Here is a 24,695-nt window from a genome sequence, read left to right as displayed (position 1 = left end):
ATCCTGAAATAAATATGTACTGCTCCACTAACTTCAGTGGGATTGTGCTCATATATGTGGAGAAATCTGTGACCCTCTCATGTAAATGGATTAGCAAATTCCCCATTCCTATATGTCACTTCCAGCTCCACATTTCATTTTAAAAAGCATCTACTGTATGTGGAGTTACTACTTTCCCCCATACAATTGAGAACGATTTTTAGAGTGTTGAGTTAGTGTATTTATGCAGCAGCTGCATTGACATGATAGATCAAAACAATACTACAGAGTAGCGTCCATATTTTATGCATCATTGTCCCCAGATATTCACCGACATGAGTCATAACACACTTTGGAATTAATAATTGAGTGAAAGAGTTCTCAGCCAGGCCAAGAGAAAAGTTAACATAAAAGAAGTCCTTATAGTTTATTTTATTAATGAGACACATTGTGCTTGCATCTCAGGTGTAAAGAATTATTTGTTTGAGGTAGTCTAGATGAGAATATCTGTCTGTAATATTGCACTCTTTTTAGTATTTTTTTTAATACAGCGATTAAAGAGGGGAATGGAAAATTTCTTACTGATAATCTCCTTTCTGCTAGTAGAGTTTCCTACAATTCTGGACATGTGGGCTGCTCTCCTCTCTCTGAAGCTCATGGAAGCGGATCGGTTGACACCACGCAATCTGGCCATGCTCCCTTTGCTCCTATTTGCTATCATATGAGTCATTTCCAAGTTGTAAAATGTGCATATCATTATTAACAAATTTCCACAGATAATTAAATATGTATACTAGACCAAGGAAGATGATCATACAGTAATGATTCAACTTATATCTGACTACTTGCATTATGAGCCATCCAGAGTGGGTGGAAGATGCTCCTAGCAGAAAGGAAATTATCAGTAAGAAAGCTTCCATTTTTCAATCGTCTCCAGATATCCAGAAACATTGAGAAGTAGTGAGCAGTGAACAGATGTAGAAAGGGTTATGAACCAAAAGTCTGGTAGGAAAGAAGTACGCTCCTTTTTCTGAGCTTGCTCAAAAGTCAATATTTCTGGGCCGCCACCTGCAGCATGGTCCCACCAAAGGAGACCTCTGCAGAAGACAGAACATCCACCTTATGGTGCTCGCCTAATGAAGGAGTTAGCTGGAGATCAAGTGGCTGATTTTCAAATTTCCAAAGTGGATGCACTTGCTCATTCTGCCCAGGAGGTTAAGTATCTCCTGATTAAGTATCTCCTGGTTAAGTATCTTATGGGACAGGAACCTCTGATTTTAGGCTTCCACAATACTTAGTCCAATCTTCTCATGGATTCTGAATGCTTGAGAGATTTTTCACTCTTTTGATATCTAAGGTGTGATTTTGGACAGAATGAAGGAAGCACAACCTCTTAGGAAGTGTGGAAGGAGGAATTTGCCTTAGGAAGAAAGGATTCTGCTGTGCTGGACACCACCCTGTCCTCTAGGAACATGAAGTAAGGTTCCAGTATAGATAAGGCTGCCAGTTTCACCACTGACCTCGTGAACATGTCAGCTACTAAGAAAAAAACTTTACTGGCTAACTAAAAAGCTGACACTGAAGTCAGAGGCTGAAAGAGATGTCTTGTCAGGGCCCTCAAAGCTGGAGGAAAGACCCATTTCAGAAAGAGAGGCCTGACCACCTGGCTGGCTAATTGGACTGTTTGAAGAAATGGGATTACCTGTGGATTGTCTGCCAGGGAGCCCAAATATCATGCTACTGAAAGCAAACACCTGATGTACAGAATGGTTGGAGTTCCTGGATTTCTGGTATTTGCATTGTACTCTTGGCGCCAGTAGTTGAATCTGGACCAGAAAGAGGAGTGTGCTTTTAGTGTCGATACTCTCCTAGATGAAAGCAATGTCCTAATGACTACAGAGGACAGACTGTGTCCTCCTAGTGCTTCCCCAGGCTGTTAGATGAAGCCATTTTGGGTTCAGGTGAAAGAGATGACTTTGTGAGAGGCTGTCTGGTCTCCATGGAAGCTGGAGTGGGGGCTCCAGAGTCAGTTCTATCAGATCTGAGAACTCAGGTCTCCTCGGCCAATGAAGAGTTATCAGTAGTGGAAAAGGTGGAAACTCTTAAAGTAGGCTCTTTGGCCAACTGTGCGATAAGGCATCTGTCCCCATGGATCTGGGCTCTCCTGCCTTCCTTGTGAAGTATTTTGGCCTTTTTTTGTATTTGTACAATTTGGAAACAGGTTGATTGAAGGGAGGCCAAATGTCTGAAGGATGAAATAAAAAACTTCCTTATTCAGGCACCACTCTGAGTTGTTGACCATGACCTGAATCAGTGGCCCTATGTGCTGCGGACTGTGATGGAGCTCTGATCAGGATGTTGTCCAGGAAGGGGTGCAAGATAATTCCCTGCAATCTGAGTTTGGCTAGTACCACCACCAGCTTCCTTCTAAGCATCTGGGAGGTGAGAGGCAAGGGCAGGCTGCATGGGAATGTTGGGAACTGATAATTTTTCCTGTTGTAGATGAACCTCAAAAGTCTGCAGTGGCATGATCTGAAGCAGTTGTAGAGATTTTTATCTGCTAGATCTACTACTACTAGATCTGCTAGAAGCCCCACTGAGACATGGATGACACCACAGAGGCCAGGATCTCCAGCCAAAATTTAATTTTCTTCATCCACTTGTTGAGTCTTTTGAGGTTGAGAATGGATCTGTGAACTTCTGTGCAATGAAGAAAATGGAGTTGAACCCAGAGAACCTATCACTCCCACATCCAAGATATATTTTGTTCTGTATCAGATTGTGGTTTTTGGCATTGTAGGAACTGGGTAACTGCAGGAAGGAGCCCACAGTTCAAGGGAGTATCCCTGACTCACTTGTCTGTGGTTGATGAAAACCCTTCTTCAAGGAAATGGGAAGTCCTGCCCACTAGCTTCAACTCAAGGTGGAAGCCTATGCCATCTTAGTCATAAAGTGGATTTTGGGGATGAGTTGAGGTCCCTCTGGACTTTCCCTCAGACCTCAACTCCACTGTTTTCCCTCAAGGAATCAGTTGTCCCTGTGCTGGTACATCTGTGAGGAAGTGGAGAGAAAAGCACACCTCCCTCTGAAGGCTGGTCTATATTTTCTCCTGAGGGCCTTTAGTGGGGAAAGGAGAGACTTTTTCCACATTGCAAGCCTCTGCCTTTTCTCCAAAAAGGAGGGAGCCTGAGAATTTTCCTGAGCACAGGACCTGCTTAGAGTGAGTATCCGCCTTCCAGGGTCAGAGCCATAGGTGGAGCCTGGCTACTGCACTGGAAGCCGTGGCTCAAGTTGAGAACCTCATTGCATCCATTGCGGCATCAGCTACAAATAGTGTTGCTAGAGAGTGGAGCCAAAAGGTCAAAGTGATCTCTGTCCTTGAGGACTTTGAGATCTTCCAATCAGGACAAGGATGCTCCTGCCAAGCAGATAGCAGGGATGCTCAGAGAATGGTGGAGGTCGTTTCAAAGCCCTTTTTGAGAGTGGCCTCCATCTTTCTATACGTGGGGTCCTTAGGGTAGAACTCCCCTTCTGAGGGAATAACCATATCCCTGGGGAGGGGGGCTACAGTGGCATCAGCCGTTGGTGTCTCAGCAATAGAACCCTTTGTTTCTTGAATGTTACAGAGCCTGAGGTCACTCTTGCTAATATGCATGCCCTTCTCAGGCTTGTTCTGTTCATTCCTAATCATTTCTTCAAGAAGGAAAAAGGGATATTGCAGCCTGAGGGGAGGATTTTGAGGAGAGAAACTTACTCTGAGGAGCCTGGTAAAGTTTTACAGCCAGACAGTTCACCTTCCTCAGTAGGGGGCATGGAGGGGGGAGAAGGGAGGGTGAATGAGAGGAGGAGGAAACAGCGGGCTGGTATCTCTGGATATTTTTTGTACCTTTTCTTTCCCTTTTTAGCCATTTCATATTTTTTTTCTTTTAACCTTTACTGGGGCGTTTTGGGAGCACAGACACTCTGCTGTGGCTTTGGTGAGGCCTTTTTGCGGCTTGCCTTCCTTTGCGCCTGTAGCTCTCTCCAGAGGTCTGTCTCAGAATCCTCGCCGCTGGTCCCATTCTCCCCAGAGGTTGCAGGGGAAAGGAAGTTCTTATTCTTGGGCGGGAGGAGGCTGATTAGAAGTCCTGTTTCATTCCTCAGGGCACATAGGACCCACTCTAAAACGTGGCCGGGTAGGGGAGACTTGTGGCCCCACACGCTTCTCCTCTTTGTTCTATTGGGGTCCCCTGGGACTTACCTGAGTTGAGTGGTCAGGGTCCTCCTCGCTTTTGGAGCCTTTTCCTCTTCTGTACTGTAGTTCTTGGTCCTTTTTTCCTCTGTTGGAGTTGCAGTGCCTCAGTGGGTAGTGAACCCCTGCCTGTCCGACTCACAGCCCCAGGATCTAACAGAGTTAGGAATGGACAGCTGGGGACAGGCTGGGCACAACTCGCCCTCTGCTGAGCCCGGGAAGTCTGCCTCACATGTAGAGAGAACTGATTGAATTTGCCCCAATGTTTTCTTGGCCACTCTGCCATACCTGTCGGGGCAGAGGAGCCAGCAGGGAGATGCTGCGGCAGAGGCTTAGGGAGTGTTAAACCCTTGAGGAATTAACTGACCTGGGGAGGATGAGGAAGGCTGTGGAGGAAGAACACTGCTCTCCACTGCCCAAAATACTGGGCAGGAAAATTAAGACCGAAGGAGTAAAAACCGGAGCAAAAGGAACCACTGGTGTCAGCAACTGTGGAGACAGAGAATCTGGCAGCAAGCAGAAGATGAAGGACGTGGCTATACACTATAACACTGATCCACCTCTGAGCGCTGCAGAGAGGAGAGCAGCCCAGGTGCCTAGAATTGTGGGATGTGCTGGGCTGCAGAATATAAGCTGAGCCCCAAAAATACCTTCACTAAAATGAAAGATTCTGAAAATGTTGGCACATCTGACAAAGGGGCATAGAATTTCCCATTTTACATGCCCAGATGTGGGATTTTGTCAGTCTCAATAGATGTTTCCAAGTATCACAGGTGCATTTTTACAATAGATACATATGCTGAAAATTTATCATAGAGGGTCTGACTTAAACTTTAGAAAGGAAGAAAGCTTGGAGTTAAAGCAGGAACTTCATCATTTATTCATCTCCTTTATATTTGTTTACTGAAGGTAGCTAAAAGGAGTGGGTGATCATTCATATCATATAGAATAACATTAGCAGGACACCATGGGGTGAGTGATAGACCTTAAGTCAGATAAACTTCAGGCAGTGAAAACAGTGGAGGAGGGCCCAGGGTAGCAGAAAAGCTGCTCGGGATGGGGGAGAGGAGGCGTTTTCAATAACCCCAGTTGTGGCTGGGGAGGAAGGGGCATGATTAAACTAATTCCCATTACAACCTCTGCCAGTGGAATTCTTTTGCAGCCTCTGTTGGACATTAAATATGCTGTCACCTGGGGCAGGACCTAAGGAAAGGCGAAAGTGGAAATCCTACTTGTCCACCCTCGCTGTATATTTACACACACAAATGTATGCAAATTGAGGCTATTTGTGCAGATAGAGCATGGCTGCAGAGCAGCCAAAACTACTATGTGCCTGGTAGAACCAGGAAATTATTATTATGTATTATTTGTACTGTGGTAGTGTCTAGCAACTCTAGCCATGGACCAGAGCCCCATTGTGCTAGGCACTGTGCAAACAAGACCAAATTAGACCATCCCCACTTCAAATGATGTCACTCTGTTGTACACACCCAAACCTGAAGTCCCTATGTAATCCACCATTCAGTGTGTATTGCGTGTCCCATTCAGTGCCTACTACACAGATAACAGGGGCTGTCAAGCTGCCCTGCAGTGATTGAAGAGTGTGAGCACCAGCCTCATGGTAGACTGTTAGGGAAAAGGGCACAATCCCAAATAGGTTGTGAGTTCTATACTTGGATTTCACCAACTAATTATCAAGTGCATAAATGTAGTTATCACCTTACAATACGGGATACAGATGCTGTAAGTTAGATTAATGCATGCAACAACTCACCAGCATTCAATAACCTCTGAACACAGTCTCAGAATGCTGATACCTGTTTTAACAATACTAACACACAGGTGAACCAGACTAGCTCAAATCCTAAAGGCTTAGTCTCTTAACTTTGGGGGGAGGAGGGGACAGACTGGATTCAGTCTTCAGCACTTATCAAGTGAATGATGGCCATTATACTTACTCAGGGAAAAATCCCTTCTGTGTCAAGCTGTCAAGAGTAAGAAAGATTCACGTATTATACACCCACTAGATTTGAAAGGAGCTTTGCCTGTGTAAGGGGTGCAGGATTGGACCCCAAGAACATTCGGAGGTAATTAAGAACACACAGTCTGACTATTGCCATGCTTCTCCTTCATCTGGTTTTCTCAGCTCTATTTGATTAAATAAGTGATTTTTTTCTCTCCATATTTAACCAACAGAGAGCTATAGAGGACCTACTGGACAAATAACTGGCCTTGCCTCTTTGTTCCACTGGTCAGGTTTTTATTCTGTCACAATAGGATCATGCTAAAACAGACTTTTTCTACATAAGACCCCCTCCAGGGAGGTGCTGAAATAAAAAAATCATAGAACCATAGAAATGTAGGGCCAGATGGGACCTCCAGAGGCATTGAGGCAGGACCAAATATATCTAGATTATCCCTGCCAGGTATTTCTCTAACTTGTTTTTAAAATCATCCAATGATGGGGATTCTACAACCTCCCTTGGAAGCCTGTTCCAGAACTTAACTATCCTTATAGTTAGAAGCTGTTTCATATCGTAAATCTTCTTTTCTGCAGGTTAAGCCCATTACTTCTTGTCCTATCTTGAGTAGACATGGAGAGCAATTGATCACCATCCTCTTTTATAACAGCCCTTAACATATTTGAAAGCTATTAGATACCCACTCACTTGTCATTTTTCAAGACATTGCCCAGTTTTTTTTAACCTTTCCTTCTAGGTCAGGTTTTCTAAACCTTTTGTTGGTTTTGTAGCTTTCCTCTGGACTCCCTCCAGTTTGTCCACATCTTTCCTAAAGTGTGGTCCCCAGAACTGGACAGAGTACTTCAGCAAAGGACACCACCTGTGCTGAGTAGAATGGGACAATTACCTCTTGTTTCTTATCTAAGACACTCCTGTTAATACACCCAGAATAATAGCCTTTTTTCTTGTAATTGAATCACATTGTTGACTGGTAATTAATCTGTGATCCACTATAACCCTCAGATCCTTTTAGCAGTACTACTGCCTTGGCAGTTATTTCCATTTTGTAGTTGTGCATTTGGTTTTTTTCTTCCTAAGTGTAGTATTTTACACTTTATTGAATTTCATCTTGTTGATTTCAGACCAGTTCTCCAGTTTGACACAATCGTTTTGAATTCTAATCCTCTCCTCCAAAGTGATTGCCATGTTTGTTTCAATATAGTAGAAATTGTAAAAATACAGCATTATCCTCTTTTAGCAGAGGAATATTTAAGGTCAATTTTCTTACAGATGGGAGCCACATGTCTGCATATCTAATGGAAGAATTTGACCCTTAATTACACTAATTACAATAAAAGTGCTTGTCTCTTGTTTTTTGACTCTGCTGTTCAAGAGACAATCTCTCTTATACTCTCAGCTGAACTTTTTTATACACTGTAACAGTCCTTAAGACTGCTTTGACTTCCTTCCTTCCTTCTCTGGAGCTGAGCGGGGAGACAGGGTGACCAGATAGCAAGTGTTAAAAATCAGGACAGGAGGTGGGAGGTAATAGGTATCTATAAGAAAACGTCCTGAATATCGGGACTGTCCCTATAAAATCGGGACATCTGGTCACCCTAAAGAGAGAGGATGTGGTCGTTAGGGCATTAGTCTACGACTTTGGAGACTTGGGTTATGTTCCCTACTCTGCCATAAACTTCCTCTGTGACCTATTGCAAATAAACTTGTCTTCCCTGTGCCTTAGTTCCCATCTGTAAAACAGAGATACCTCACAGGAGACAGATGCAAATTAGCGTGTGAAGTGCTTAAATGTAAGTACCTAAAACAGACAGATAAACAAAGGAATCCTGACTAAACAGAAAACCTGGAAAAAGGAGGGCTTTCCTAGATTATTCAAACACTGAAAGTCACAAACTAAACAAAAGTCTAAGGAAAAAATACCTTTCAATACATATTGCCTGTCATCAGTCCCCTAATGAAAATAAGCTGATACCTGGTGGTGGAAGAGTCAAAACTTGTTGAGGAATTTGTCAGGAACAAGGATTTGGATCTGGGAGCGTGAAGGGAAAATACCAATTCAATGGAAGCAGAGTAAGAGAGCCTTTTCTACATGCAACTGTAGCATATGCAGCAGTTGCTTTTACAAGATTGCAGCCATGTATATGAAATTAGAGCCTGTTGTAAAATGAATACACAGCATGATAACAGTCTTGATTAGTATATACTACAGTGATGGTTTTAAGTTTACAGTCTGAAATACAGTACTTAGGATTTTAATGAAGTCATATACCCCCAGTATATAGAATTAAATATTTGTATTGAATCTCTGCTCTAGAATTTGGCATTCACACCTCAAGTAACACAAAGAACTAGGGGAGATTAATGAAGCAGGGTGACCTTTAATATTAGTACAAATATTGGGGCCCTTAAGATAAAATGGGTGAAATTCTGGCTCCTTTGAAGTTAAAAACTGTGATCGATTTCAATTGGGACAAAATTTCATCCAAAATCTCAATTATATTTTTGAAGCTTTGTTCCTTCCTCCTGTCCTTCCAATGGTGAACATCCTGGAGTAGGACTTCAGCTTTAGGCACACACAATTGGACGCACAGATTTGCAGGCACTTTAATCAAATGTTTGCCTGTCCATGACTTTGCAATTTGTGCACAAGAATTAGATGTTTGCACTCATAAATGAGGTATGTACTTCAGTGTAAGTACACAGTTACCCATGTATAACTTTACAAATCTGGGTTCCTAAGGGTTTTTTTTTTTTTGTATTAATTTTTCTGTGTACTAATAACTTGTACTTTCAGAGCAAATGAAAGTCTCATGTTACTACCCACACATGCTATATGAGATTACTGCCTTATCTCATAATTAAAATGTTCAATGAAGGTTCCAACTGAGAAGTGGTACATAAAATGGCGTCAGATCTCCTTAGATTAATTTAGCCCCTCTTCTGCTCAGATTCTCCTGGATTTATTTATACTCTCTCTAGGGAGGTGTTAATTTATATAAAAAGGAACCAGTTAAATATGAAAACTGAAGTAGCCCCCCACATTCTTTAATGTTCACCTTCTTTTGGTTTATCACTGTGCAAAACACACTGAGGTCCTGTCTACACAGAGAGTTAGTGCACTGCAATCCAGGGTGTGAATCTACAGCACACCAGCTTGCCGCGTTGCCATGTGGACACTGCTATGGTGCAGTAAAAGTCCTGGAGTGTGGCTTACAGTATTGCTGCTGGAAAGTGCAGAGTTAGTGTGTGGCAAGCGGGTGCACTGCAGATTCACACCGTGAACTAACTCACTGTGTAGGCATGCTCTCTTTTATACTCACCTTATAAATGTGTAAGGGAGTTTAAGTAGAGATTAGGGTGTTACTGACTTTCATGTAGAGACACAAACAGTGTGAAATTGTGCAGATTGTTGTTGGCTAGGGAAATGTAACTGGTGTGTTGAGTCATGAAAGTTTACCTCTTCCTGTACATATTTGTTCAGTGCTGAAATACATAGATTGCAACACAGAGATGTGGTTTGGTTTTATTAGTGCATTTGTGTTAAGAATGGCATGTTTGAATTATTTGTATCACTTCAGTACAAATTAAATAACACAGGCTTTTAAAGATTGCTACATCTGAATAAAAGATAACTTTATCACTGAAGTTTATGTATTAAGAATGTTATATGTTGATTCCATCCGAAAATATTCCATTATCTTTTCTATGTATTGATCTTTGTACATTGATATATAGATAATTAGCATATTTCACATATAGTTCAATACATCATATCCTTATTTTGTGCCAAATTATATCTCCAACTGATGCTGTTTGTACATTTTTAATGAAGGTGTGGCACTGATATCAAAAGGGCCAAGCTCTATCTGGCCCCAATATAGGTTTGCAGGGAGGCTTGTCAGGACTTTCCCTTTATTCTTGGGCACTAACATACTTTTAAAGTAATTAAGGAAAGCAAACAATCCCCCCATATCCTGGGCACAAAGATCACCTGACAAGCAATAATGAGATCTTAAACCTTCACCTGAGTGCTACAGTGCTGCATTCCTGCCACATAATTTTAAAAATGTATTTGGTTACACTTGAGATTCTATTTCTGAATAGTTTAAAAAGGGTTAATAAATGATTATTAGATATTACAAACATATTACAGGTATTGAGTAGCCTTATTATAGGGACATAAGTTAAAGATGAGATTAGAAAGTTATAAGCAAGCTAATGACTTGTTTAATTCTATAACAATTGGTTAGACATTCATTGAAATATCTATTGACCATTTTATTTACTTTTTATGAACTATTTATAAATTAAATCTTAATATAAAAAGTGATCTTTTTTAATTTGATTTTTCAGGTAAATAATGTACAAAAATAGAACATTGCGCTTTAATGGATTATCTCTCCATACATTGATAGGTCTTGTTGCAAAATATAGCATGATTGTAGTACAAGTAATTTAACTGTGCTATGTATGGACACTTAGCACCAGGTTTTTACTATTCATGAAGTCCAGCCTGACGCTCTCCTAACAGTCTGTGTGCGCTGTGCTGAATGACTTCTGTGCCATAATAATCCCTTCCTTTCTAGGTTACTATAACAATAGTACAAAAGTGGCTGTGAAGACTTTGAAGACTGGGACTATGTCTGTGCAAGCATTCCTGGAGGAAGCCAACCTCATGAAAACACTTCAGCATGACAAGTTAGTGAGGCTGTATGCTGTAGTCACCAAAGAGGAACCTATTTATATTATAACAGAATTCATGGCAAAAGGTGAGCGTTATTGAACTCTCTAAGAACATCTTCACTAAATGTCAAATCAACCCCTAGTAAATAAAAAGGGGAGATACAGTTTAGTTACTTTTATTCTTTTGTAGTTTTTATATTAAATGATCAAATATCTACCTTAAGGGAGGGCAAGAATTTTCGTTTTATGCTTATGTTGTGTTTTAAGACATATCGTTTTAGAAATCTCCCAAAAGCTCTAAAAATACAGTTTAACAAATAATAAACATATCCCTTATAATATCTTGATGACTTTGGGTTATGCATCCAATACTCATGTTTTCTGCCAAAATGGGTAGCTAATTAATGTAAACACTTTGAACCATATCCTGCAATCCTTCAGTTAAAGTCATGAAAAGTCCTGTTGACTGGCCCTAGTGGAAGGACTACCATACTTTTATGAATAGTTACTACACAATGCTTGTAAGGGTTGCAGAATCAGGCCCTGTGTAAACAGATAGTTTAGTTGTATTTTACTGCCAAAGGGCTCAGCTTCCATTGAGTTAAACATGCTTTTTGTGACTTTTTAAAAAAAAATTTGCCATAGATAACTAGGTTGATAATTGTGGGTGATTCTCTGAGGGCAACTTTGCTGATATTCCTAAGAATGGGAAAATGATCATTCAAATTAAAAAAAAAAAAAAAGGCAACACATAAGGCTGAACTCAGGAGAAACTTGACCTGTTAATTTTGCACCACAGAAAGCTGCAGAACTGATCAACTCAGCTGTTGGATCAGCATTATGTTTAATGTTTAAACAAAACATAGAATGCTAAAGTTCAACCATGCAGAAGGTAGTGAGGTTGGCTATAGACTTATTATTTTATTTTACTAGTGAATTGTGCTGACTTATTCTTTCTGCATTGAACAGGCAGTATGTTGGATTTTCTGAAGAGTGATGAAGGAAGTAAATTAATGCTTCCAAAGCTAATTGACTTCTCAGCTCAGGTAAATGGTTATAATATAAAGAAAACTAAGAAGCATTAAGTGTCTTGGAGGCTGAATTGCATACCAGGAACTGTAGAAAAATCTGTTCTAGTAATGGTGGGCTTTACAGTTCCCAAGACTTTTTGGTATGATGAAACAATGTTCAGAACTATTTTTGTGGGAGATGGAAAAAAAGAATAGATATTTCACAGTGAGTGTGTGTGGTTAAACCAACCTGTTAACATTAGTATGTCCATTTTATTGTCCGTGGTGTGTCCATTTTGTTTGCAGAAGGGAGGATTGTTTTCAGTTCTAGCAGATACGTGTAAGGTGGTGGTACTAGTTCCATATATTACATGCATTTGCAAATCTTTAAAATAGGGCTAATAAATGCATTCTTTTTAACCTTTCCCTTGAGCTGGGTCAGCTAGTAAAACATTTCTGATAAACTGAATAGATCACTAACACTTTCAAACTGATTTTGGCGGAATTTTTTTCTATAACTGAAATGTTTGTGAAGGATGGTTCAGAATATCAGTACCTGATTTATTAAACCAACTGGCAGCCCCCAGGTGCAAACAATACCTGGGATACCCTAGACACTGTGGGTAAAACTTTCAAAAGCACCAAATTGACTTAGGAGCCAAAATTCCACTGAAAAATCAATAGGATTTATGCTCCTAAGTCACCTTCATGCTTCATGTGCTACTAACTTACAATTGTTGTTTGCTTCTGATCATGTATCGCCTTTTGAGAGTGTTAGACTGGTACAGACTTTTTATTTTGTAGCTTGTTGTACTGATTTGTTGCAGTGCATCAGGAAAGGCAATAGAAATATTAAATGTAATACAGTATCGGTAATGACAATCATAAGTTTAATACAGCCAATATATAAATAGGTATACTATGGGTTTATCAAGGATACACACAGGTTGATACAAGTCAACCCAGTGAAGTCATTAAACTGTAGGCCCCAAGCTGGAGGAAAAAAAGAAAAGAAAAGACCCAGTGTTTGGGACTGTCTTACTCCACAACCATTGGTCCAATGTGGCTGAAGTTTTGGTAGCTTGTCTGATCTACCTAGAGAAGTCACTTTTGAGTATTTTGCAAGGGAAAACTGTTCAGGCTTGTGAAATATATTGATATTTAGCCTTTATAAATAACACAATGGGACCTAGAGAGATTAAAAACATGAGCAGAAAATAATAAAATGAAAAACTGGAAAAATGTTATGTAGATGGGAAAATATACTATAAAATAAATATACTCAATGGGAGAGGGAAAATGTGTGAATTGGTAAGGCTAAAAGAGACCCAAATGCAGACAGCAAATCCCACATGAATTTATAATCTGCTGGGGGGGGGAAGTCAATGTAATTTTGGACTACATGTGCTAAGGCAACAGATGATGGACTCGGTGGTCAAAGGTTCTGGTGTATTTAGAGTTCTAGTGTATCTGGAATATTGTGCTCAGTTCTGGGCACCACAGCATCTGTAATTCAGGGCCTGGAAAAACTGACTGATGGCGAGGAAAGATTAAAAAAAGCTGAATGTGTACATCTTGTCTAAGCAACTACTAAGGTGACGGGACAATGATAGCAGTTTACAAATATCTGAAGGTGACAACACCTGTGGGGATGAAAACTTAAATAATGAGCTCCATGAGATTTGACTTTAGCCCTCACACAGAGCCTCACTGAAGCCTGGGCCTCAGAGATACAGGGCCTTATTTACATGGGGGTGGGGAGTAGAACTAGGTGTGAAGGGATGAGATTTTTAAAAAGGAAAATTCAGGCTGAATATCTGGAAAAGCTTCCTGAGACTGAGATGTGTTGAGCTGTGAAACAGTCTCTGAAGGGATGTGCAGGTGCCCTCTCAGGACTTTTAATACTACGGTGAACGCCGCACTGGACTGGGATTCTTCGGAGGTATCGATGCTGCGTGGTGGCACAGTGGTGGGGTCCCCGCCGAGAACTGCATGCACTCCTTGTAAAAGCAGTATGTTTTGTGCGAGGAGCCAGAATGGCTGTTAGCTTCCGGAGTTTTCCGATAAGCCCGCCTCAGCTCTTTGATCTTAACACGGCACTGCTTCTCGTCCCTGTTGTGCCCCTTTCTCCAACATGCCGCGAGATATCTTCTCACATATATCTAAATTTCTTTTGCTGGCTCGGAGCTGAGCCAGAACAGATTCTTCGCCCCACAGTCTGATGAGATCCAAGACCTCTGGTCGACTCCAAGCTGGAGCGCGTTTAGGCCGTGCAGTCGCCATGAGCAGTTCAGCTACAAAGGTCTCTCCACGCTGTTCAAACTGGAAATGGGAATTCGAAATTTCCCGGGGCTTAAGGGAAGGAGCTATTTCCTGTGTACGTGGCAACGTTACAGGAGAGCGCGAATGTCCAGAGTGGTCACAACAGAGCATTATGAGATACCTCCCGGAGGCCAATGGTGTCGATTTACATTCTGCTCTGCCTACACTGATGCAAATTCGACCCATGGAATTCGAATTCAGTGCTACGCCACTTGCGGATGTGGTTTTATTAGGTCGACTTTTACCGCGCTTTAGATCAGCGGAACTTATGTGCCACTGGAGATGCACACTTTAGGGGGTCGACGTAAGCAGTGTTGCGTCAACTTCCATTGCCAGCGTAGACCAGGCCTAAGATATTCAGCTTTAAATAATGGTAACTTCCCTGCACACTGAAATCTAGTGTAAATCTAATGGAACAAGAACACAGACTGTACTAAGAAAGCAGCGGTATGAAAAACATGAAAACATGAAAAATATGTGCCTGGTTTGTACATTAGCTTATGCTTCCAGCATTGGTTCATCTCTCTCTGCTTTTCTTGAGGGAAAATAAATTGGAAAGCTGTTTCTCAACATAAACAAATAGAAGAAAATTCACATTAAATTGTTTAAGCTAAGGCCAGCACATTTTGCTTTGGTTGATGCAGACTTGAACTATGTGTGACAGTCTAATTCACACCACTGTGGTAGGCTGTGTGCCAGCTTATTCCAGCATTTCAGGAAAAAAAAGAAAGCAGCAATAGCATGAGGGTTTTTCTTTCCTTGTATTTTGTTGTTCACTTTGCTGTTGCATCATATTGGCATTTGTCACAAACACACAGCTCTTTGGTGGTACTGCTGTCTTGTGAATATCCTAACATATCTGTGCACTGGTGCTGTATATGTGTGTACACATAAACCATTTATGAGAGAACTAGTGCTCACTGCAGAATAACAAATTAACCAAGGGCTTATAGTGCAACAGGAAGAAAGTAAACAGGAAGCAGGTTCCCCTTAATAGCATGTCACAGTCCTATCCAGAGGAATGGTCTTGGTGATCTAAAAGTGGCCTGTCAGATAGGGAGGTGTGTGAGAGAGAGAGAGAGAGAGAGGATGTGGTCATTGTGACCTACAGCATGAAAATAGATACAGCACTTAATGGCCCTTAAGCATACACTTAGTTGAACACTGCAGTCCTTTTGCTGATTTCTTACAGCATTATTTGGTGTAAATTGAGTTGGCATTTCCATCACAAGCCCCACTTCCAGGGATTTATAACCCAGCAAGTTTAATTCACAGTTGTTCAGGGAAAAAAACTCTTCAGTCAGTGAAAGGAATGTTTTAGATCTACAGAGGTTAAAGTGTTTTGGTTGTTTCAGACTCTTTTTAAAACGGAACAAAACAAAAACATCTGTCTAAAATAGGCCTAACTTTAAAAGCTGGCATCTTTTCCAGCAAATAGTCAGATTCACACCTGCTATAATTATACTGGTGCCAGTGGAGTCACATCAAGGATTAGTTTCACCAGCAGTACTTGGTTTGGGATGATCCCCTTGGATTTTTGATGGTTGTTTTAAATGGAATATTGGGCTTTCACTACAGGAGACCTTAGCTAAAATCCTGGCTTGGCTCACATATACAATTATTTTTATCTCTAAGCCTACAACCCAATGTAACAGCCCTAATTCTGCTGTTTTGTTAGCAGAGCATAAGAGTTCGATGAACTACCATCAAATAATAATAGCGAAACACATATCTCATGCATGCCCAGTGCACCGTTGTTTTAGTGTTTCACCCAGACTTCAGGAAATTTTCTGCTGCCCATTCTTCGTGCACAAATTTAAAACCATCATATCTTGGTCAAATAAAAAATGAAGTGAAAATGAAACACCAAAAACCATTGACCTCGCTACTCTTCACTGTGGACTAAGTCTACACAAAGTTTAAATCGTTAGTCATTTTGACTTTAACTTTGCCTAAAGAAAATTTATTAGAATATTTTAAAATAGGAGAATTTTACCCCCGCCCTCTGGAAGGATGCTGTCCATGTTCCAGACAGCGTGGGGGTGGATGGTTTTTTGTTTGGTTGGTTGTGGGTTTTTGTTTTTTTGTTTTTTTGAGGGGGGAGGAATCACCCTTTGCTAGAGTCCCAATCACAGATAATTTTGCCCTTTAAATAAGAATGTCATGAGCCTGTGAAACCAAAGTGTTAAAAAGGCAACCATTTGCAACTTTAGCTACTGCTGAGGTTACTAAGCACCAACATCAAAACAGGGGGCAGTCTTTTGTTGAATTCCACAGTACAGAACTGGACACCAAAGATGCAGAGTATACTAGAAAGGATGTTAGGAATAAAATGGAGAACCAAAAATCAGAACTGATTTCTCTTTCATAGATTCCTCTGCTAGCTGCTTAATAATACACCCCAATTTTTCTTGCATGGCTAGCAAGACACCAGCTGATTGTATAATTTCCTTTGTCTGGAGCTCACTAGCTGACACAATTTACAAGCAGGACCACCTCCCTGGAAGATTTTCTGCTTGTCAGCTATGGGATTGAGCAATTCCAAGATGCTGTAAGAGCTTTAGTCCCTGTTTAATAGTTAGGAAACCATACATATTCTGCTAGCTCCTTTTTTGCAAATTTGTTAATATAGCAGTCCAGAGCTAATCAGCATGCAGAACATTTTTCTCCCCTGCTTCCATTCACAACTGACAACAATTCCCGGCATTTAACTAGGACAGCTAACAAGCTCTTCTTGCTTCATTAATAGATCTTGTCCTTGATCCAGAGCTAATGGGCTCCTGGAGCTTCCAGGTGCTGAAATTTCTTGCGTTTCAGAGCTCGCATTTGCTTGGGTTTAGAAGCTTCATTACCTCTTGCTCCAAAGCCAGTGAATCAGTCCACTTGATAATCAACTTCTGCGTCAACAGCTGAATGTCCAAATTCATTTAACTGCATGGTCCTGGCTTTGAGCAGCGGGTTGGACTGGATGACCGCTTGAGGTCCCCTCCATCCCTAATCTTCTGTGATTCTATGACTCTATGATATGCATACAGCATCCATCTTTAAGTGGCTAGATAACTCTTGATAGAATTTTCTAATGGACATGCTCAGTCCTTCATTTTGAAATGCTCAAAGCATTGTTGTTGTAAAAACAATCGTATTCAGTCTTCGCAAAGCATGTACTTTCGATTAAGACCTGTTTAATCACCCGGCCTGAGTTTGCAAATTCATTGTTGTATGCAGGGCAGCTGTAGCTATGTTGGTCCCAGGATATTAGATAAGGTGGAGGATATCTTTTATTGAACCAACTGCTGTTGGTGAGAGAGACAAGCCAAAAATCCCATTTAGAGTGATCAATGCCACCAAGCCCATTCACTAAAGGCCCCCTCAGGACTGGAGAGCGCTGTTAGAAAAGATAGTGATTTCCCCCCTCGCCCAGCCCAAAATAGAAATCTTTCAGAGTTATATCACAAATAGTTTAAACCTCAAAATCCAGCTGTATTATTGCTATATTTTAAAACCTAGGCACCAGAGTCTCCCTGTGCAGGCTGCTTTGCATTGCCCTGTCAGTTCAATCAGACCTTGAAACTTGGTGCATCTGTCCCAGGAGCATGACCACAGCATAAAAGTGTCTCTGAGTGGTTTGAAATCTTGTCTGTTTCACCAACAGAAGTTCATCCAATTAAAAATATTGCCTCACCCACCTTGTCTCTCTTTGCAAATTCAGCCATTTTGGAGTTAATCACAGTCATAATGGGGGGGGGGAGGTGAGGTGAGAATTTTTGAGTCTTGATTTAAAATCAACACACACTCTTGGTTCAGCAGGAATAAAATTACATAAACCAGAAGAAACATGTATCAATTATTTTGTCATAATTCTTATCCAGCATTAGAGGTCTTCCCCCCCAAGTTCCTTTTTGTGTAACATTACATTCTGGTAAATGATTGCACAACAAACTACTCTGTTTCATCTTCCTCAGGGCTGGTCTACATTAGAGAGTTTTGTCGACAAAAGTCTGCTTCTGTAGACAGAACAGTGGAGAGGTACACATGTAAATGCTCCTTCCAGCAATGTAACTCCCTTGATATGCCGACATAATAAAACCACCTTGACGAGAAGTGTAGGGCTTACGTCATCAGCAAAAATAGGGTGACGCAGTATCAATGTAAATACTGTGTTCCCTTACATCAGTAGTTATCTATCACTCTTGTGAAATTGACAAGAAAACCAGCTGGGAAGGGGATGAAAAGCCTCTTGAGCTGGACCCTGGCTCCTGGCTGTGAGCTGGGAGGACCACACACTGGCCTCAGGAACCTGACAGCCTTGTCAATTTCATGGCTGAGCTGTGAAATCGACAAGGCTGCTGGGCTCTTGGCTGGAGAGGGTGGGAGGGAGAAATATTATATAAGGTCTCTAATAAGCTGTTTAAAAAAAAAAGCTGCAGTATTTGTCTGAAGAGTTGTAGACTGCCATCATTGTTCACCATGATGATAGCCAATTAACATCTTGGTTAATCAGGATTAAATCTTAATTAATTTTTTTACACAGTGATCAAGAGGACTCAGTTTATTTCTTCCATTGTCTAGCCATTACTTAAAGGAATCTGCATCAGGTTAATAAAAATCCCATTAGAGTGATCAACACCATGCCCATTCACTAAAGGCCCTTCAGGATTGAAGAGCGTTCTTAGAAAAAGATAAGATTCTTTCTCTCCCACCCCAAAATAGAGATCTTCCACAGTTAAACCACAAACAGTTTAAACCTCAAAACTCAACTGCATTATTAGTTTCTTTTAAAGCCTAGGCACCAGATTCTCCCTGTTCTGTGTGGCCACTTTGCACTACCCTTTCAGTTCAATCAGGCCCTGAACTTTGGTGTATCTGTCCCAGGACACCAGTGTAAGGGTGGCTCTAGTAGTAGTACACAGCTGACTACAGCTCTTATGCCACTCCTCTTTCTGCTGTAACATAGCAGGAATACGGGAACGGGGCTGGGATGCCCCAGCTCAATACTGATCTCCAGCTGTGGCTTCAGACCCTTAGAGCAGCCAGGGTAAATCAAAACAGCTCTTTGGTTGCTCTCTGTAGGATCAGGGTAATGTAGAGGAGGCTATTAAGCTACCTGTACATGCACATTCATGACTTCCACTCTACGGGTTGACAGAAGCAGAGGAGAAGAACCTTAGCTTTTTTTTTTATTATTTATTTAAAAGTGTTTACTAAATCCAAAAGATAGAATTTAAAGGTTCACCTGAAACATGAGGTTCACATAAGTGCAGCGGGTGAGTGATTAAGGTGCTCGACTGCAATCTTTAAGGTCAGGGGCTTGAGTCATGCTAGATCTCATGCTGAAAGGCCACCTCATGCAGCTGCAAAATGGGTACCTCCTCTATCCAGGTGAGGGCAGTCAAAAGCAGTTGGGTGTGATGCTGCCCATCTCACTCCCTTGTGTACCGCTGGCTAAGAAACTGACAGAGCCATTGGCATGGGGGATTGTTGACGTGAAACAATACTGAGCCCAATCAAACACACTTTGGCAACACCAGGAATTCATATTTGTACATACAGCCTAGAAACATAAAAAGGAACCTCTGTTTAATGTGCCATCTAATTTACGTTCTCTGTGAGTTAACATGCAGCAGACAGAAACCATGCTGAAATCACAGTATAGAAAAAACTACTGTGAAGATTATACATCTTTCTGGAATGGAAACCATGAAAAAAGAGAGAGAGGACTGTGTGTGAGTGGAAATACAGTGCAATCAGAGCTCTGAGGTTCTTCAGTCTTGGAGCATGAAAGAGCTGACGTGCATCTTTTAAAAAAAACTAATAGCGCATAGTGGTTCATCCTATATGCACCATTTAATTTCTGCTTTGAATTTTTGCCAGAGAGTTCTCTGACACTGTCTGACTGCACCACACAAAATTCATCCAACAGAGAGTTTTTCATCCTTAGAAGCTATAGTTTGTGTCTGAGAAATGGGAGAATCCCGTTTACACACCAGGTATCCCCTTTTATTGCCTTTCATACTTTTCGTAAAACAGCTATAAAGACAACAAAGAGCTGGTTGGAAAGTATGAAATATTTGTTCCAGCAGCATTCAGTACTCTCTGCCTTATCTACCATTACCTTTCAGCAGTCATTTTATTTAGCACTCATAATAGTGCTTTTCATTTTGAAACTGCTCTACATACACTTATTACTTAATTTTCCACAACACCCCTGTGGCTAAAGTAAGCATCTTCCCAGTTTTACAGAGGAGGGAACTGAGACACAGATTAAAGTATAAAGCTAGTCTAAGATCACAAAACAAATCCGTGGCAGAGCTAAGAAAAGTACGCTGGCTCCCAGTTCTGTGCAAGTTTGAGACTGATTTACTTTATATTCTTCTATGTAGCTTTGCAGTAGGGAGGCTGGTTTATTTCTGCTGTGAGATGCTGGATTGTTCAACATTCTGCTGCTGTGCACATCGTTTTATGGTTTGAGATTGAATTTTTAATATACATATATTGTCCTAATATATATGTGTAGTCCTGGCAGTCCTGGAAGCCTGGCAATAATTATTTAAAGGGGAAAAAGAGAATATTATTTGTTTAGTAGTCACAGTCATGCAGTAAATGTGGAAAATGTAGAAGTACTCTTTATCCTAGTTAGTTTTGCCAACCCTTCGGGATTGTCTTGGAGTCTCCAGGAATTAAAGATTAATCTTTAATTAAAGCTTGTGTCGTGTGATGAAACCTCCAGAAATACGTCTAACCAAAACTGGCAACCCTAGAGGCAATAAAACCAAAACCAAATTCAAAGTACTATCTAGAATTTGCAAGCAGCTAAACAAAACTATGTTTGGCTGCTGATTTTTGTGTAAACGATCTTTACGTGAGTGGGTGAGAATGGCTTCATTTTTCCTTTTCATGCTCATGACTTGATTTTTATATACAAGACATGGTTTGTCAATGAAACTCAGATTATTATTGGAATATACAATTATCACAGTTCCTGTGGAAGCGCCGGTTTAGTGGCTGAACCTCTGTGCCACCCACTACTATGGACAGTGACTTAAGCCAAAACTGAGCACTATAAAAGTGTAAACCAATTTTCATTTATTCTGCTTCTCGCCCTTTCTTCCACCAACAGAAGAAACATTTCTTAGCCATTATCCTTCTCTTACTCAGAATTTTTGCATGCATGAAGATTTGTTCATAAGTGGCTTTTTAAACTTCCACATGATTCAGTGCAGACAAAATGTTGTCCAAAAATGTCATGGAAAAAGGGTAATTTTTATTTCAAAATTGCTCAAAATGTAATGGATTCTTTTTTTAACATAAAGGGCTAGATTCTCAGCTGTCAAAGGATCTGGCCCCAATGCTTTAGTGTTGTTTCTTTATTTTTAAGTTCCTTCCTACAGCTTTACTGGGATATTGCTGGCAAGGTTGTGGAAATACATAGAGAGATTAAAAATCACCATGATAGTCTGTTTCCCATAGTGTTGTGTCCTGTTCAGTATGCCACATTGACCACTCCTGTTAATGTGTGCAAGAGAATGATAGGAAAGTTGATTCGTCCAATGACATTGGTGCACTTTTCTGCATTTCAGAATTATCAGTACCAATTATACTTTGCTGCCTACTTCCTCCCGAACCCAAATAATCTAACTTTGTGTGGGGCTGGGAGCACAGAATTCACTATCTCAACTTATGGCCAGTCTGTAGGTCTCCAAAAATTATCCTCAGCAGCAAATATTTATAAAGATCCTTTTTTTTTTTTTTGGTTCATCGTGAAAACCTTTATTTCTATTTCACAACTGAAACCGCACTCTTGTCTGAAGAAGCAGCAGTACATTTATCTATAAGAAAATGCTCACAATGGGGGAAAAAATGCAGTAGTTTTTCCATTGCCTGCCCCCCCAAAAAAAGGAACAAAGAGAGTGTGCAGTTCCTGTTATAAATGCCAGCCAGTGCACTTGTCTTGCCCTTAGGGACTTTTTAAAGACATTAGCAGAAGTGTCTTTAATTTTTTTTTTAAAAATTAGAGTCAGCTGGTCTGTCTAGCGCAAAATGGAGCAAACTCCTATAGACATGCGGCAGTGCAAGGGCAGTCACACACTACACACAGACAGGTGCTAACTTCCGTACTGACCAGGGGACAGCTAATGCACAGATGTCCTAGGGATTTGGAGTTGGAAAAAGTTCCCTATGTTTTCTTCCTAACGCAGCATACCCACAAAACAAGGAGTAGTGTTTTCCCCATGCAATAGGAAGGGTATTACAATATGCCATCCGCAGAAATTCTGGAATAGTAGGATCAGAGCAGATTAGTTTGCACAGTCCGGGCCCGGTTCTTGTTTGGCAGTGGTTTTCCAAGTATGCAAGATTTATTGTTCTGTACAGCAACAAGAACACATTTGGGTGGTGTCTGAGTAATCCCGCTGTGTTTTAACAGTTTTACAAATGAAGTAATGATCTGGGCAAATGCTGAAAAATCATCTATGATAACTGCCAAAATATTTGTCACCTTTAATTTTGTTTAGACAGTTATGAAATAAAATTACTATTTTTTCTTTCCTTGCCTATGAAATTAGGGTACTTGAGAGCAGGGTTTTGCCAAACATTCCTAGTGTATGAACGACAAATGCATATAGTAAAGAGAATAAGCGCAAAGCTCTAGCTGACTTATCTGAATGATTTTCTTGAAAATGTTCGTATTTGTATTACATAATTTGCAGTTTTGCAAACACTTCAAAGTCTACTTTCTTGCCTAATCGCCCCTTAAAAAGGACGCTTTGTAATAGGAAATCTATATGAGACTTTTATTTATTTATTAATCCTATTCCATTTTATTATTTCAGTGTGTTAATTTATCACCAGTTTTTGGATAGGGAATTTTTAGAGAGGGTATTTTTTGGCAAGAAATCTCACAACATTATTTTAATATTTCTTTATTAGTAGGCGGGCCCTGATTCAGGAAGGCTCTTAAGCACATGCCTAACTGAATTCAGTTGGACTTATGCACATGCTTAAATTCTCTGCTGAATCAGGGACTATAACTGGATGTGGATGGGGAGGTCCCAATCCTGCAAAATTTTATTCACGCAAGAGTCACCGAGACTTCTATTGCGAGTGAAGATTTGCAGGATTGGTCCTTATGCTAAAAGTTTCTGGGCAGGGACTTTGCCCCCATATATATGTAAAATGCTCAACACATATTTGGTGCTATAGCAATTAATGAGTTGTATTGATGTGGTAAAGGAGAAGAGCTCATAGTTGCTTAGGATAATACAGTGTGCTGCAAAAATACCAAAAATAAAAGCACTTCACTTTTTACAGATTGCAGAGGGAATGGCATACATAGAAAGGAAGAACTACATTCATAGAGATCTGAGAGCAGCTAATGTTCTGGTTTCGGATTCACTGATGTGCAAAATTGCTGATTTTGGACTAGCCAGAGTAATTGAAGATAACGAATACACAGCACGGGAAGGTATGTATCAATTTATGTTTTTCAGCTCTGTAAAAGTCACTCTGTTGAGATCCACAGAATTAGGTCTTTGTTTAAAAAAAAAAATGGGAAGCACATAGCATTATGTGGAAAATGCCCCAATAACTTGTTAAATACAGTGTTCCAATGACAACGCTGTTTTTAAAAATTACTCTGTCCCCTCAGTCCAGATTGTTCGAACTAGAAAGTTTATGAAAAGTACAATTTGTACCCTCTTTAAGCAACACAACAGATTTTATAAATCCAACCATTAACTATTTGGCATAACATATCAAAGCTTTTCATCTTGTTGAATTAGACAATGGAACTGAGTTTTTCTTAATTGTGAAGAGAAAATGTTACTATTCATTTTATCCTCAAATGCATAAATGAGACATGCACGAGCCTCCTTTCCACAACAGAGTGGTAATGGACGTGACCGTCGGGGCGGGGGGAGGGGGGTGAACAAGGTGGAGGCAGTGATGCCTCAAGCAAACATTCTCCAGAGCACTGAAGTTTTCCCTTTATCGATGAAGTGGGGTTTCTGCAGGAGCCTCGTGTTGATACTGCCTGACTTAAATGCTGCACTTCAGCAACACTATAGCACTTGTGTAGTGAAAGCAGTAGGTAGTGATAGGCTGGATCTCTTCATTTATTACACAGCAGGGTATTCTGGGATAGCTGAGATCATCTCTCCTCTGCAGCAGGACCAAGGGCGGTGAGGGAGTGAAGTGCATTTATAGGGAGGTTTGTATGGGATTTTTTGTACTATATAAATTATTTGGTAATTTTGTGTGTTTTAAAAAGATTGAGTATTAAATTAGGTTCAGTAGAAGTAAAATATCCAGCTGTGTCATCATTCCACACCTCCACACATAATGTGAGAAGAAAGATGCTGACAACAGATTTACATTCCCTAGATCTAAAACTAAAACAACCACTTTATGATTAGAGGGTTGCAGCCTATTTTGTTTGACCCATTTGTTGTGCTGTCTCTCTTGCTCCTCAGTTCACTGTAAAACTTCTGCCTA

At 40.6% G+C, this 24,695-nt stretch overlaps 1 protein-coding gene across 6 annotated transcripts in view; it reads left to right on the top strand.

The window, feature by feature from the left end:
* The window catches only part of LYN (LYN proto-oncogene, Src family tyrosine kinase), an 82,302-nt gene that overhangs the window by 38,611 nt on the left and 18,996 nt on the right, over window positions 1–24,695 (top strand). For all 6 annotated transcript variants that reach the window (XM_067553762.1, XM_067553757.1, XM_067553758.1 and 3 more), the window contains 3 exons: window positions 10,779–10,961; window positions 11,845–11,921; window positions 23,514–23,667. In XM_067553762.1, the coding sequence (XP_067409863.1) occupies window positions 10,779–10,961; window positions 11,845–11,921; window positions 23,514–23,667 (414 nt within the window). The remainder of the gene's footprint in view (window positions 1–10,778; window positions 10,962–11,844; window positions 11,922–23,513; window positions 23,668–24,695) is intronic.

This window comes from Emydura macquarii, unplaced genomic scaffold, assembly GCF_026122565.2.
Source record: "Emydura macquarii macquarii isolate MOO-44397 ecotype Brisbane River unplaced genomic scaffold, CSIRO-AGI_Emac_v2 contig_1477, whole genome shotgun sequence".
Lineage (NCBI taxonomy): Eukaryota > Metazoa > Chordata > Testudines > Chelidae > Emydura > Emydura macquarii.
The sequence above is the reverse complement of the archived record's forward strand: the minus strand, read 5'-3'. Positions and strand labels throughout refer to the sequence as shown.